Source organism: Oncorhynchus nerka, linkage group LG20 (genome assembly GCF_034236695.1).
Source record: "Oncorhynchus nerka isolate Pitt River linkage group LG20, Oner_Uvic_2.0, whole genome shotgun sequence".
NCBI lineage: Eukaryota > Metazoa > Chordata > Actinopteri > Salmoniformes > Salmonidae > Oncorhynchus > Oncorhynchus nerka.
In genome coordinates, this window is record NC_088415.1 from 93,920,944 (window position 1) to 93,936,729 (window position 15,786).

Genomic DNA, 15,786 nt, shown 5'->3' on the forward strand with positions numbered 1-15,786 from the left:
AGTATCAGCCCACACCACCAACCAGTATACAGTATCAGTCCACCCCACCACCAACCAGTATACAGTATCAGTCCACCCTACCACCAACCAGTATACAGTATCAGTCCACACCACCAACCAGTATACAGTATCAGTCCACCCCACCAACCAGTATACAGTATCAGTCCACCCCACCACCAACCAGTATACAGTATCAGTCCACCCCACCACCAACCAGTATACAGTATCAGTCCACCCCACCAACCAGTATACAGTATCAGTCCACACCACCAACCAGTATACAGTATCAGTCCACCCCACCAACCAGTATACAGTATCAGTCCACCCCACCAACCAGTATACAGTATCAGTCCACCCCACCACCAACCAGTATACAGTATCAGCCCACACCACCAACCAGTATACAGTATCAGCCCACACCACCAACCAGTATACAGTATCAGCCCACACCACCAACCAGTATACAGTATCAGTCCACCCCACCACCAACCAGTATACAGTATCAGTCCACCCTACCACCAACCAGTATACAGTATCAGTCCACACCACCAACCAGTATACAGTATCAGTCAACCCCACCAACCAGTATACAGTATCAGTCCACACCACCAACCAGTATACAGTATCAGTCCACCCCACCACCAACCAGTATACAGTATCAGTCCACCCCACCAACCAGTATACAGTATGAGTCCACCCCACCACCAACCAGTATACAGTATCAGTCCACCCTACCACCAACCAGTATACAGTATGAGTCCACCCCACCACCAACCAGTATACAGTATGAGTCCACCCCACCACCCAGTATACAGTATGAGTCCACCCCACCACCAACCAGTATACAGTATCAGTCCACACCACCAACCAGTATACAGTATCAGTCCACACCACCAACCAGTATACAGTATCAGTCCACCCCACCAACCAGTATACAGTATCAGTCCACCCCACCAACCAGTATACGGTATGAGTCCACCCCACCAAACAGTATACGGTATCAGTCCACCCCACCAACCAGTGTACGGTATCAGTCCACCCCACCAAACAGTATACGGTATCAGTACACCCTACCAACCAGTATACAGTATCAGCCCACACCACCAACCAGTATACAGTATCAGTCCACCCCACCACCAACCAGTATACAGTATCAGTCCACCCCACCACCAACCAGTATACAGTATCAGTCCACCCCACCAACCAGTATACAGTATCAGTCCACCCCACCAACCAGTATACAGTATCAGTCCACACCACCAACCAGTATACAGGATCAGTCCACCCCACCAACCAGTATACAGTATCAGTCCACCCCACCACCAACCAGTATACAGTATCAGTCCACCCCACCACCAACCAGTATACAGTAACAGTCCACACCACCAACCAGTATACAGTATCAGTCCACACCACCACCAACCAGTATACAGTATCAGTCCACCCCACCAACCAGTATACAGTATCAGTCCACACCACCAACCAGTATACAGTATCAGTCCACCCCACCACCAACCAGTATACAGTATCAGTCCACCCCACCAACCAGTATACAGTATCAGTCCACCCTACCACCAACCAGTATACAGTATCAGTCCACCCTACCACCAACCAGTATACAGTATCAGCCCACCCCACCAACCAGTATACAGTATCAGCCCACCCCACCAACCAGTATACAGTATCAGTCCACCCCACCAGCCAGTATACAGTATCAGTCCACCCCACCAACCAGTATACAGTATCAGTCCACCCCACCAACCAGTATACAGTATCAGCCCACCCCACCAACCAGTATACAGTATCAGTCCACCCCACCAACCAGTATACAGTATCAGCCCACCCCACCAACCAGTATACAGTATCAGTCCACCCCACCAACCAGTATACAGTATCAGTCCACCCCACCAGCCAGTATACAGTATCAGTCCACACCACCACCAACCAGTATACAGTATCAGTCCACCCCACCACCAACCAGTATACAGTATCAGTCCACCCCACCAACCAGTATACAGTATCAGTCCACCCCACCAGCCAGTATACAGTATCAGTCCACCCCACCAGCCAGTATACAGTATCAGTCCACCCCACCAGCCAGTATACAGTATCAGTCCACACCACCAACCAGTATACAGTATCAGTCCACACCACCAACCAGTATACAGTATCAGTCCACCCCACCAGCCAGTATACAGTATCAGTCCACCCCACCAGCCAGTATACAGTATCAGTCCACCCCACCAGCCAGTATACAGTATCAGTCCACACCACCAACCAGTATACAGTATCAGTCCACCCCACCACCAACCAGTATACAGTATCAGTCCACCCCACCACCAACCAGTATACAGTATCAGTCCACCCCACCACCAACCAGTATACAGTATCAGTCCACCCCACCACCAACCAGTATACAGTATCAGTCCACCCCACCACCAACCAGTATACAGTATCAGTCCACCCCACCACCAACCAGTATACAGTATCAGTCCACCCTACCAGCCAGTATACAGTATCAGTCCACCCCACCACCAACCAGTATACAGTATCAGCCCACCCCACCACCAACCAGTATACAGTATCAGTCCACCCCACCACCAACCAGTATACAGTATCAGTCCACCCCACCACCAACCAGTATACAGTATCAGTCCACCCCACCACCAACCAGTATACAGTATCAGTCCACCCCACCACCAACCAGTATACAGTATCAGTCCACCCCACCACCAACCAGTATACAGTATCAGTCCACCCCACCACCAACCAGTATACAGTATCAGTCCACCCCACCAACCAGTATACAGTATCAGTCCACCCCACCAACCAGTATACAGTATCAGTCCACCCCACCAACCAGTATACAGTATCAGTCCACCCCACCAACCAGTATACAGTATCAGCCCACCTCACCAACCAGTATACATTATCAGTCCACACCACCAACCAGTATACAGTATCAGTCCACACCACCAACCAGTATACAGTATCAGTCCACCCCACCAACCAGTATACAGTATCAGCCCACCTCACCAACCAGTATACATTATCAGTCCACACCACCAACCAGTATACAGTATCAGTCCACACCACCAACCAGTATACAGTATCAGTCCACACCACCAACCAGTATACAGTATCAGTCCACCCCACCAACCAGTATACAGTATCAGTCCACCCCACCAACCAGTATACAGTATCAGCCCACCCCACCAACCAGTATACAGTATCAGTCCACCCCACCAACCAGTATACAGTATCAGTCCACCCCACCAACCAGTATACAGTATCAGTCCACCCTACCAGCCAGTATACAGTATTGGTCCACCCCACCAACCAGTATACAGTATCAGTCCACCCCACCAACCAGTATACAGTATCAGTCCACACCACCAACCAGTATACAGTATCAGCCCACCCCACCAACCAGTATCAGTCCACCCCACCAACCAGTATACAGTATCAGTCCACCCTACCAGCCAGTATACAGTATCAGTCCACCCCACCAAACAGTATACGGTATCAGTCCACCTCACCAACCAGTATACATTATCAGTCCACACCACCAACCAGTATACAGTATCAGTCCACACCACCAACCAGTATACAGTATCAGTCCACACCACCACCCCACCAACCAGTATACAGTATCAGCCCACCCCACCAACCAGTATACAGTATCAGTCCACCCCACCAACCAGTATACAGTATCAGTCCACCCCACCAACCAGTATACAGTATCAGTCCACCCCACCAACCAGTATACAGTATGAGTCCACCCCACCAACCAGTATGAGTCCAACCCACCAACCAGTATACAGTATCAGTCCACCCCACCAACCAGTATACAGTATCAGTCCACCCCACCAACCAGTATACAGTATGAGTCCACCCTATCAACCAGTATACAGTATCAGTCCACACCACCAACCAGTATACAGTATGAGTCCACCCCACCAACCAGTATACAGTATCAGCCCACCCCACCACCCCACCAACCAGTATACAGTATCAGTCCACCCTACCAACATGTATACAGTATCAGTCCACCCCACCAACCAGTATACGGTATCAGTCCACCCCACCAACCAGTATACGGTATCAGTCCACCCCACCAACCAGTATACAGTATCAGTCCACACCACCAACCAGTATACAGTATGAGTCCACCCCACCAACCAGTATACAGTATGAGTCCAACCCACCAACCAGTATACAGTATCAGTCCACCCCCACCAACCAGTATACAGTATCAGTCCACCCCACCAACCAGTATACAGTATGAGTCCACCCTACCAACCAGTATACAGTATCAGTCCACCCCACCAACCAGTATACAGTATGAGTCCACCCCACCAACCAGTATACAGTATCAGCCCACCCCACCAACCAGTATACAGTATCAGTCCACCCTACCAACCAGTATACAGTATCAGTCCACTCCACCAACCAGTATACAGTACGAGTCCACCCCACCAACCAGTATACAGTATCAGTCCACCCCACCAACCAGTATACAGTATCAGTCCACCCTACCAACCAGTATACAGTATCAGTCCAACCCACCAACCAGTATACAGTATCAGTCCACCCCACCAACCAGTATACAGTATGAGTCCACCCCACCAACCAGTATACAGTATCAGTCCACCCCACCAACTAGTATACAGTATCAGCCCACCCCACCAACCAGTATATAGTATCAGTCCACCCCACCAACCAGTATACAGTATCAGTCCACACCACCAACCAGTATACAGTATCAGTCCACACCACCAACCAGTATACAGTATCAGTCCACCCCACCAACCAGTATACAGTATCAGTCCACCCCACCAACCAGTATACAGTATCAGTCCACACCACCACCCCACCAACCAGTATACAGTATCAGTCCACCCCACCAACCAGTATACAGTATCAGTCCACCCCACCAACCAGTATACAGTATGAGTCCACCCCACCAACCAGTATACAGTATCAGTCCACCCCACCAACCAGTATACAGTATCAGTCCACACCACCAACCAGTATACAGTATCAGTCCACCCCACCAACCAGTATACAGTATCAGTCGACACCACCACCCCACCAACCAGTATACAGTATCAGTCCACCCCACCAACCAGTATACAGTATCAGTCCACCCCACCAACCAGTGTACAGTATCAGTCCACCCCACCAACCAGTATACAGTATCAGTCCACCCCACCAACCAGTATACAGTATCAGTCCACCCCACCAACCAGTATACAGTATCAGTCCACCCCACCAACCAGTATACAGTATCAGTCCACCCCACCAACCAGTATACTGTATCAGTCCACCCCACCAACCAGTATACAGTATCAGTCCACCCCACCAACCAGTATACAGTATCAGTCCACACCACCAACCAGTATACAGTATCAGCCCACCCCACCAACCAGTATACAGTATCAGTCCACACCACCACCCCAACCACCCCTGGACCACTAGATGGTGCTGTATTGATATTACCAGGTTCTGACCACTAGATGGTGGTGTTCCTGCTGTTACTATAAACTGGTAGTTGGGGTAGGCTTGGTGTGGGGTTTGGGGGGGTCCAGGTTCTGACCACTAGATGGTGGTGTTCTTGCTGTTACTATAAACTGGTAGTTGGGGTAGGCTTGGTGTGGGGTTTGGGGGGGTCCAGGTTCTGACCACTAGATGGTGGTGTTCTTGCTGTTACTATAAACTGGTAGTTGGGGTAGGCTTGGTGTGGGGTTTGGGGGGGGTCCAGGTTCTGACCACTAGATGGTGGTGTTCTTGCTGTTACTATAAACTGGTAGTTGGGGTAGGCTTGGTGTGGGGTTTGGGGGGTCCAGGTTCTGACCACTAGATGGTGGTGTTCCTGCTGTTACTATAAACTGGTAGTTGGGGTAGGCTTGGTGTGGGGTTTGGGGGGGGGTCCAGGTTCTGACCACTAGATGGTGGTGTTCCTGCTGTTACTATAAACTGGTCGTTGGGGTAGGCTTGTTGTGGGGTTTGGGGGGGTCCGTGGGTGGCTTTTGACCATTAATTTGGATTTCTCACATCTGAATCCTTGTTTGTTAGGAGGTTTGGACATTGGGTACTATATATATTTTGTAATATTATATGAATCCTTTAAAATTGAAATGGACCATTTGGGTGCAATCAATTAGCTTAAATTGTCAGACTTCCAAATTGTCTTTCAACTAAATAATGTTGCAGGAATTCTTAGCTTATCTGTTTTTAAACTACAGAAACTATTGCAGAGAAATCTGAGATGGTGTGTGTCATGGCTTGCTGAAATGACATGGAAATTATGGTCGTGTGGTATCCAGATGTCCATATCGACCCACTGCTCTCACCACTAGATTTATGGTAGTACCGGCTTAGTACACAAGGGGGCACCAACCCCCCCCCCCAAAAAAAATCCATTGATCATCCTTGAGATTATTCTACAACTTGATTCGAGTCCACCTGTGGTAAATTCAATTGATAGGACATGATTTGGAAAGGCACACACCTGTCTATATAAAGGTCCCACAGTTGACAGTGCATGTCAGAGCAAAAACCAAGCCATGAGGTCGAAGGAATTGTCCGTAGGGCTCCGAGACAGGATTGTGTCGAGGCAGAGATCTGGGGAATGGTACCAAAACATTTCTGCGGCATTGAAGGTCCCCAAGAACACAGTGGCCTACGTAATTCTTAACTGCCTTGCTCAGGGGCAGAACGAAATATTTTTTACCTTGTCAGCTCGGGGATTCGATCCAGCAACCTTTGGGGCAAAAGTAGTGTACTACAGTATGGGGAATAGGGTGGGATTAAAGTAAGTAGTGTACTACAGTATGGGGAATAGGGTGGGATTAAAGTAAGTAGTGTACTACAGTATGGGGAATAGGGTGGGATTTGAGACCATAGGGTTAGTGTGTTGTTTGACTGTGCTCCTATCCACAGAGCAAGCCTCCTGTTCCTGAGAAGTTAAATAGGCCCGTGTTGGCTGTTCCGCCCACGACCCAGAGGCCCAAGAGGAGCACCTCTCCCTCTGCAGACAGGACCCACCAGAGAAAGAGCCTTGGAACCACCAAGACTCTTCCTAGAGCTGGCCACCCGGCCAAACTGACCAATCGGGGGAGAACGGCCAAGAAGTGACCAAGAACCCGATGGTCACCCTGAAAGAGCTCCAGAGTTCCTCTGTGGAGATGGGAGAACCTTCCAGAAGGACAACCATCTCAGCAGCACTCCACCAATCTGGCCTTTATGGTACAGCGGCCAGACGGAAGCCACTCCTCAGTAAAAAGGCACATGACAGCCCGCTTGGAGTTTGCCAAAAGGCACCTAAAGGACTCTTAGACCATGGGAAACAAGATTCTCTGGTCTGATGAAATCAAGATTGAACTCTTGGCCTGAATGCCAAGCGTCACGCCTGGAGGAAACCTGGCACCGTCCCTACAGTGAAGCATGGTGGTGGCAGCATCACGCTGTGGGGATGTTTTTCAGCTGCAGGGACTGGGAGACTAGTCAGGATCAAGGGAAAGATGAACGGACAAAGTACAGAGAGATCCTTGATTAAAACCTGCTCCAGCGCTCAGGACCTCAGACTGGGGAGAAGGTTCACCTCCCAACAGGACAACGAGCCTAAGCACACAGCCAAGACAATGCAGGTGTGGCTTCGGGACAAGTCTCTGAATGTCCTTGAGTGGCCCAGCCAGAGCCCAGACTTGAACCCGATCGAACATCTCTGCAGAGACCTGAAAATAGCTGTGCAGCGACGCTCGACGCTCCCCATTCAACCTGACAGAGATTGAGAGAATCTGCAGAGAAGAATGAGAGAAACTCCCCAAATGCAGGTGTGCCAAACTTGTAGCGTCATACCCAAGAAGACTCAAGGCAAAAGTCACTACCGAGTAAAGGGTCTTATTAATTCTTATGCAATTGTCATGTAAAGTTTTTAAAATATTTTTAAAATACATTTGCAAAAGCTTCTAAAAACCTGTCTGTCATTATGGGGTATTGTGGGTAATCAATTTTAGAATAAGGCTGTAACGAAACAAAATGTGGAAGAAGTCAAGGGGTCTGAATATTTTCCGTATGCACTGTAACTCATCCAAAGGGCTTTGACTTCTCAAACACGGCAGAAAGCGAATTTATTTGATGCCCTGATTCCTTATTAATTTAGCCACCTACTAAGAAAACTAGCAAGTTTAAACACAGTTCTCCATTTTTCATGCAGAAAAAAAGATCAAACACAAAATAAATGTCACAGATCTAACTTAGCTTCTTGTAATTTCTGATCGGGTTTAGACTAATTTTGAGCTTCTGTTGCACTTCTAAACTCAGATGAGAATTCACGAATGGCCATTCCATCAGCTTTCTCTCTACATTTCTGGGCGTAGCCAGCCTGCTTTTCTCTCTACGTTTCTGGGCGTAGCCAGCCTGCTTTTCTCTCTACGTTTCTGGGCGTAGCCAGCCTGCTTTTCTCTCTACGTTTCTGGGCGTAGCCAGCCTGCTTTTCTCTCTACGTTTCTGGGCGTAACCAGCCTGCTTTTCTCTCTACGTTTCTGGGCGTAGCCAGCCTGCTTTTCTCTCTACTTTTCTGGGCGTAGCCAGCCTGCCTTTCTCTCTACTTTTCTGGGCGTAGCCAGCCTGCTTTTCTCTCTACTTTTCTGGGCGTAGCCAGCCTGCATTTCTCTCTACTTTTCTGGGCGTAGCCAGCCTGCTTTTCTCTCTACTTTTCTGGGCGTAGCCAGCCTGCCTTTCTCTCTACTTTTCTGGGCGTAGCCAGCCTGCTTTTCTCTCTACGTTTCTGGGCGTAGCCAGCCTGCTTTTCTCTCTACTTTTCTGGGCAAAGCCAGCCTGCTTTTCTCTCTACTTTTCTGGGCGTAGCCAGCCTGCTTTTCTCTCTACTTTTCTGGGCGTAGCCAGCCTGCTTTTCTCTCTACTTTTCTGGGCGTAGCCAGCCTGCTTTTCTCTCTACTTTTCTGGGTGAAGCCAGCCTGCTTTTCTCTCTACTTTTCTGGGCGTAGCCAACCTGCTTTTCTCTACTTTTCTGGGCGTAGCCAACCTGCTTTTCTCTCATTTTCTGGGCATAGCCAGCCTGCTTTTCTCTACTTTTCTGGGCATAGCCAGCCTGCTTTTCTCTCTACTTTTCTGGGTGTAGCCAGCCTGCTTTTCTCTCTACTGTTCTGGTCGTAGCCAGCCGGCTTTTCTCTCTACATTTCTAGGCGTAGCCAGCCTGCTTTTTCTCTCTACTTTACTGGGCGTAGCCAGCCTGCTTTTCTCTCTACTTTTCTGGGCGTAAAATGCAAGATTAACTTTAAGCAAAACATTAGGAAATGTAGCTGGCTACATTCTTTCTATGATAGACATTAGAAATATGATGGCCATACATAATTTTGCAAAAAAATACCATGCTTTTTCATTGTATTTACTTGTGTGGCTGCCAGCCAAATAGCATCGCACTTCTGCTATCCGATGAAAAGGAAGCTGTTTTATGTTGAATGTGTTGCACTAATGTGTTTTCTGTGAAGGAAAACTATAGTTGTACGTCCCTGATCACTCTATTGAAGCAAAATAACACTGACTTTCAATTTAAACACGACCTCTGTCAACACACAGCTGGACTCCCCTGTTCCCACTTCCTCCCGTAGTGCTATTTACAAACATACACGTGACAGGAACCACTGTCCTGGGGAACTATGATACATTATGAAAAGTCATTCTGCTTCATCTCCTAACGTACTGCACAAGTAGGTATTCACTTAAAAAAGTATCAATTCTACAAATCATTTCTTGATAAAAATACATTGTTTCAAATGGTATAGAAAAACCATCCCGTGGCTATTCCCAAATACCCCGGATTACAGTATATACGGTATACCAGTGACCAAGCCTAATGGAAGGCCTGGAGTCTATCAAGGAGAGGAACTCAACTGGGCTCTCTGCTTAAATGTAGTTTAGGGCTGTATGTATCAAGCATCTCAGAGTAGGAGTGCTGGTCTACGATCAGTTTTGCCATTTTTATCAACATAGAGACATAGTCCTCCACTACTATGTTAAAACTGATTGGGTAATAAATAACGTATTTGTATTTAAGTCTATCAACTAGTTATAAACCCTTAACAACCCTCTTAGAGAGTGTTGTCCCATGCTTTAGTACTGTAATGAATAGCCTGTGATCCTTCCTACTTGCATCCACATAGATTACCAGGGTTGTGAGTAAAACAGGGTTCTCCATATAGATTACCAGGGTTGTGAGTAAAACAGGGTTCTCCACATAGATTACCAGGGTTGTGAGTAAAACAGGGTTCTCCATATAGATTACCAGGGTTGTGAGTAAAACAGGGTTCTCCACATAGATTACCAGGGTTGTGAGTAAAACAGGGTTCTCCACATAGATTACCAGGGTTGTGAGTAAAACAGGGTTCTCCACATAGATTACCAGGGTTGTGAGTAAAACAGGGTTCTCCACATAGATTACCAGGGTTGTGAGTAAAACAGGGTTCTCCACATAGATTACCAGGGTTGTGAGTAAAACAGGGTTCTCCACATAGATTACCAGGGTTGTGAGTAAAACAGGGTTCTCCACATAGATTACCAGGGTTGTGAGTAAAACAGGGTTCTCCACATAGATTACCAGGGTTGTGAGTAAAACAGGGTTCTCCACATAGATTACCAGGGTTGTGAGTAAAACAGGGTTCTCCACATAGATTACCAGGGTTGTGAGTAAAACAGGGTTCTCCACATAGATTACCAGGGTTGTGAGTAAAACAGGGTTCTCCATATAGATTACCAGGGTTGTGAGTAAAACAGGGTTCTCCACATAGATTACCAGGGTTGTGAGTAAAACAGGGTTCTCCATATAGATTACCAGGGTTGTGAGTAAAACAGGGTTCTCCATATAGATTACCAGTGTTGAGTAAAATGAGGGTTCTCCACATAGATTACCAGTGGTGTGAGTAAAACAGGGTTCTCCACATAGATTACCAGGGTTGTGAGTAAAACAGGGTTCTCCACATAGATTACCAGGGTTGTGAGTAAAACAGGGTTCTCCATATAGATTACCAGGGTTGTGAGTAAAACAGGGTTCTCCATATAGATTACCAGTGTTGAGTAAAACAGGGTTCTCCACATAGATTACCAGTGGTGTGAGTAAAACAGGGTTCTCCACATAGATTACCAGGGTTGTGAGTAAAACAGGGTTCTCCACATAGATTACCAGGGTTGTGAGTAAAACAGGGTTCTCCACATAGATTACCAGGGTTGAGTAAAACAGGGTTCTCCACATAGATTACCAGTGTTGAGTAAAACAGGGTTCTCCACATAGATTACCAGGGTTGAGTAAAACAGGGTTCTCCACATAGATTACCAGTGTTGAGTAAAACAGGGTTCTCCACATAGATTACCAGTGTTGAGTAAAACAGGGTTCTCCACGTAGATTACCAGTGTTGAGTAAAACAGGGTTCTCCACATAGATTACCAGGGTTGTGAGTAAAACAGGGTTCTCCATATAGATTACCAGGGTTGTGAGTAAAACAGGGTTCTCCACATAGATTACCAGGGTTGTGAGTAAAACAGGGTTCTCCTAGTGAGCTGAAATGAAAAGTCATTATCACAACAACTGAAAAGACACTCAAGAAGACGTCTCCAGTTAAGTCTTGTATTCTACGACTTCATGTTGATGTCTTTGATAAAAGCCGGCTTTTCTGAGTGGAAACTTTGGCCCTCTAGTAATGAAAACCACAGCCCCCCCCCCCCCCCATCTGAACAGTTACAGTCCAAGCCCCCATCTGAACAGTTACAGTCCACCCCCATCTGAACAGTTACAGTCCCCCATCTGAACAGTTACAGTCCACCCCCCATCTGAGCAGATACAGTCCAACCCAACCCCTCCCATCTGAACAGATACAGTCCACCCCCCACCCCCATCTGAACAGATACAGTCCAACCCCCCACCCACCCACCCACCCCCATCTGAACAGATACAGCCCAACCCCCCATCTGAATAGATACAGTCCACCCCCCACCCCCATCTGAACAGATACAGCCCACCCCCCACCCCCATCTGAACAGATACAGCCCAACCCCCCCCATCTGAACAGTTCAGCCATTTCAGAGAGAGAAAGAGGAATAAGGTGGACACCCAGTGATTTATAACGTCCTGATGAAGCCATCTTTCACACACCACTGATACATGGCCCCATTCATTCTTTCCTTTACACGGAGTAAAATACTGTATGGACATATAAAAGGCCCCTATGTATAAAGACTAGGGTGGACGGTTGGCCCCTATGTATAAAGACTAGGGTAGTGTGGATGGTTGGCCCCTATGTATAAAGACTAGGGTAGTGTGGATGGTTGGCCCCTATGTATAAAGAGTAGGATAGTGTGGATGAATGGCCCCTATGTATAAAGAGTAGTGTGGATGGATGGCCCCTATGTATAAAGAGTAGGATAGTGTGGATGGATGGCCCCTATGTATAAAGAGTAGTGTGGATGGATGGCCCCTATGTATAAAGAGTAGTGTGGATGGATGGCCCCTATGTATAAAGAGTAGTGTGGATGGATGGCCCCTATGTATAAAGAGTAGGATAGTGTGGTGGATGGTTGAGAGAAACCAAAAGAATGGACTTGTTTGAATGAGGCAATATAAACTCCTATATAGATTTGAACCACTTGTCAGCAAACTGTTTAGATTTACTTTGAAAGAATCCCCACTATTCTATGATCTGATGAAGCCAATTTTCCCAAGGCACTGACAAACTGGGTAACACATTGACATAGAGAAAGCCACGCTGTGTAAAGGCAATGGGTGGTGCAGACATGGAGATAGAATCTATAGAACAGGCTTGTGTTACCCTGGCAATTTGACTGGTAAACTCAGGGTACATTTACAATGGCTGCCAGTCCAACCATTATACCATTATTGACTTGAATGGAGAGACCCATTCTATTGATGATATGTATATGGGTGCAGATGGCTAAGACTAGAGGAAGGAATCATTTTAAATTTCATGTGAATAAAAGCCCATTAAAAAACGTTTAAAAAACGTGTACATCTTCTATATTTAAAGTGTTGGGCTTTAGGCACTGGTCAGCCAACTGTAGCATCCATATTTTACACTTCATATTTATGCTAGTGTGTGTGTGTGTGTGTGTGTGTGTGTGTGTGTTATGAAACTAAGATGAGTTACATTAACAACCCGATCATTAGTGTTACTGTAACTGCAATCAAATATGATGTCGCGTTCACGTGCTAGTCAGAACTAAGACATTTGCGACTTGCCAAATGATTGAACGCAGCACGTGTATAACACTACAACCAGTTAGAAAAATAGAACATTTTAGAGTTTCCTAGTTCCAACTAGTAAGTGAACGCGACGTGAAAGATATAGACAGGACAAGGGTAAACTGGGCAGACGTAGACGATGAAGTAGGCTATGATATTCAACGTCCATCTTCAGTTCAGTCAAATGACGACTGCCGGGGATACCATTTAACGTGGAAAACGGGAGTGATATAAGCACACGCAGCACTGACCTCTCTAGCGACCTGAAATGCCGCAGTTCACGACAAAATGGAGATGATTAAATAATCTTCAAATAATGTGCCAACCTACCCAGTAATAGCAGCCGATGTGTCTGTTTGTACTCCCGTTTGAGCTCCTTTAACGCCCTGTCAATGTTCTTGCTGATTTTCTTCGCCTCCCTCTCGGCCTCCTTCTCCTCCACCAGCAGTTTGTCCCAGTTTTTCTGTTTTTGGGTGCTGGTTGTTTTCTGCAGCAGCTGTATTCGTCGACTGCGGTCCTTGCCCGTTCCCTTGCCTACTCCGCCTCCGTTCTGTATGAGCACTACATCGGTGCCCGTGTTGTCTCTACCGCGGGGCTCCCTGGGCGGGAGCTTGACTGTGTCCCCATGGCGTACTTGGCTGCTACCGTCTCGGAGCGACGAAGTCTCGCCATAACCCCCTGTGTCCTCTTGACGAGTTCCCCCGGCTCGGCAAGGTACAGCTGGGTCTGGCGGCTGATCCGAGTCCGAGGTAGCGTTTGAAATAGACCCGCTCAGGTCCCCGAAGAGCCGGGGACGCAAACTGTAGCACAGCCCCATGTTGGTGTGGCCAATATTTTTCCTCTGCAAATGTGGTATTTCATAAATTGAAATATACAAAAAAATCCACCTTCACGTACCAGGTCTAGCACGAGATCGTTACATTGGAGCTCCAATGATGTGATTAAATTCAATATTTGATCCGAAAACGTGAATGAATTATGCTCCAACATTTGCTATATGTCATTTTGCATTTTTCACCAGTCAGCCTACGCTCCGTAGTTAGTGGATCACCTGATACCACACTGGACACTGCGGGTCCACCTTACCGTAAGTAAACCAAAAGCATAAGCAGTCGGAAAAAGTCAGCCATCCACTGTGCAATTGCACCAAATCTACTGGGCGCTTTTTTAGGGGAAAGACACAGAACGTCATATTCACTACAGTAAGGCCATTTCGAGAAAGAATGCTGGTCATGGATTTTAATTTCATACGTAAAAAGACCACACTAGTGTCTGCATGCCCAGTAGTTATCAAATGTTATTGGTCACATACACATGGTTCGCAAGAGGTCATCGCAAAATGATTGCGCCTCAGCAAAAAAAAAGAAACATCCTCTCATTGTCAACTGTGTTTATTTTCAGCAAACTTAACATGTGTAAATATTTGTATGAACATAAGATTCAACAACTGAGACATAAACTGAACAAGTTCCACAGACATGTGACTAACAGAAATTGAATAATGTGTCCCTGAACAAAGGGGGGGTCAAAATCAAAAGTAACAGTCAGTATCTGGTGTGGCCACCAGCTGCATTAAGTACTGCAGTGCATCTCCTCCTCATGGACTGCACCAGATTTGCCAGTATTTGCTGTGAGATGTTACCCCACTCTTCTACCAAGGCACCTGCAAGTTCCCAGACATTTCTGGGGGGAATGGCCCTAGCCCTCACCCTCCAATCCAATGGGTCCCAGATGTACTCAATGGGATTGAGATCCGGGCTCTTCGCTGGCCATGGCAGAACACTGACATTCCTGTCTTGCAGGAAATCACGCACAGAACAAACAGTATGGCTGGTGGCATTGTCATACTGGAGGGTCATGTCAGGATGAGCCTGCAGGAAGGGTACCACATGAGGGAGGAGGATGTCTTCCCTGTAACGCACAGTGTTGAGATTGCCTGCAATGACAACAAGCTCAGTCCGATGACGCTGTGACACACCACCCCAGACCATGATGGACCCTCCATCTCCAAATCAATCCCGCTCCAGAGTACAGGCCTCGGTGTAACGCTCATTCCTTCAACGATAAACGCGAATCCGACCATCACCCCTGGTGAGACAAAACCATGACTCGTCAGTGAAGAGCACTTCTTGACAGTCCTGTCTGGTCCAGTAATGGTGGGTTTGTGCCCATAGGCGACATTGTTGCAGGTGATGTCTGGTGAGGACCTACCTTACAACAGGCCTACAAGCCCTCAGTCCAGCCTCTCTCAGCCTGTTACGGACAGTCTGAGCACTGATGGAGGGATTGTGCGTTCCTGGTGTAACTCGGGCAGTTGATGTTCGGATGTACCGATCCTGTGCAGGTGTTGTTACACGTGGTCTGCCACTGCGAGGACGATCAGCTGTCCGTCCTGTCTCCCTGTAGCGCTGTCTTCGGCGTCTCACAGTACAGACATTGCAATGTATTGCCCTGGCCACATCTGCAGTCCTCATGCCTCCTTACAGCATGCCTGAAGCACGTTAACGCAG

The 15,786-nt window shown here is 47.3% G+C and overlaps 1 protein-coding gene across 1 annotated transcript in view; it reads right to left on the reverse strand.

Annotated features, from left to right (window-relative positions):
- Positions 1-14,311, reverse strand: part of LOC135563076 (guanine nucleotide-binding protein G(olf) subunit alpha) — a 140,329-nt gene extending 126,018 nt beyond the window's left edge. The window contains exon 1 of the mRNA XM_065005985.1: positions 13,607-14,311. Coding sequence (XP_064862057.1) covers positions 13,607-14,093 — 487 coding nt within the window. The 5' untranslated portion in view covers positions 14,094-14,311. The remainder of the gene's footprint in view (positions 1-13,606) is intronic.
- Between the last annotated feature and the right edge of the window lie 1,475 nt (positions 14,312-15,786).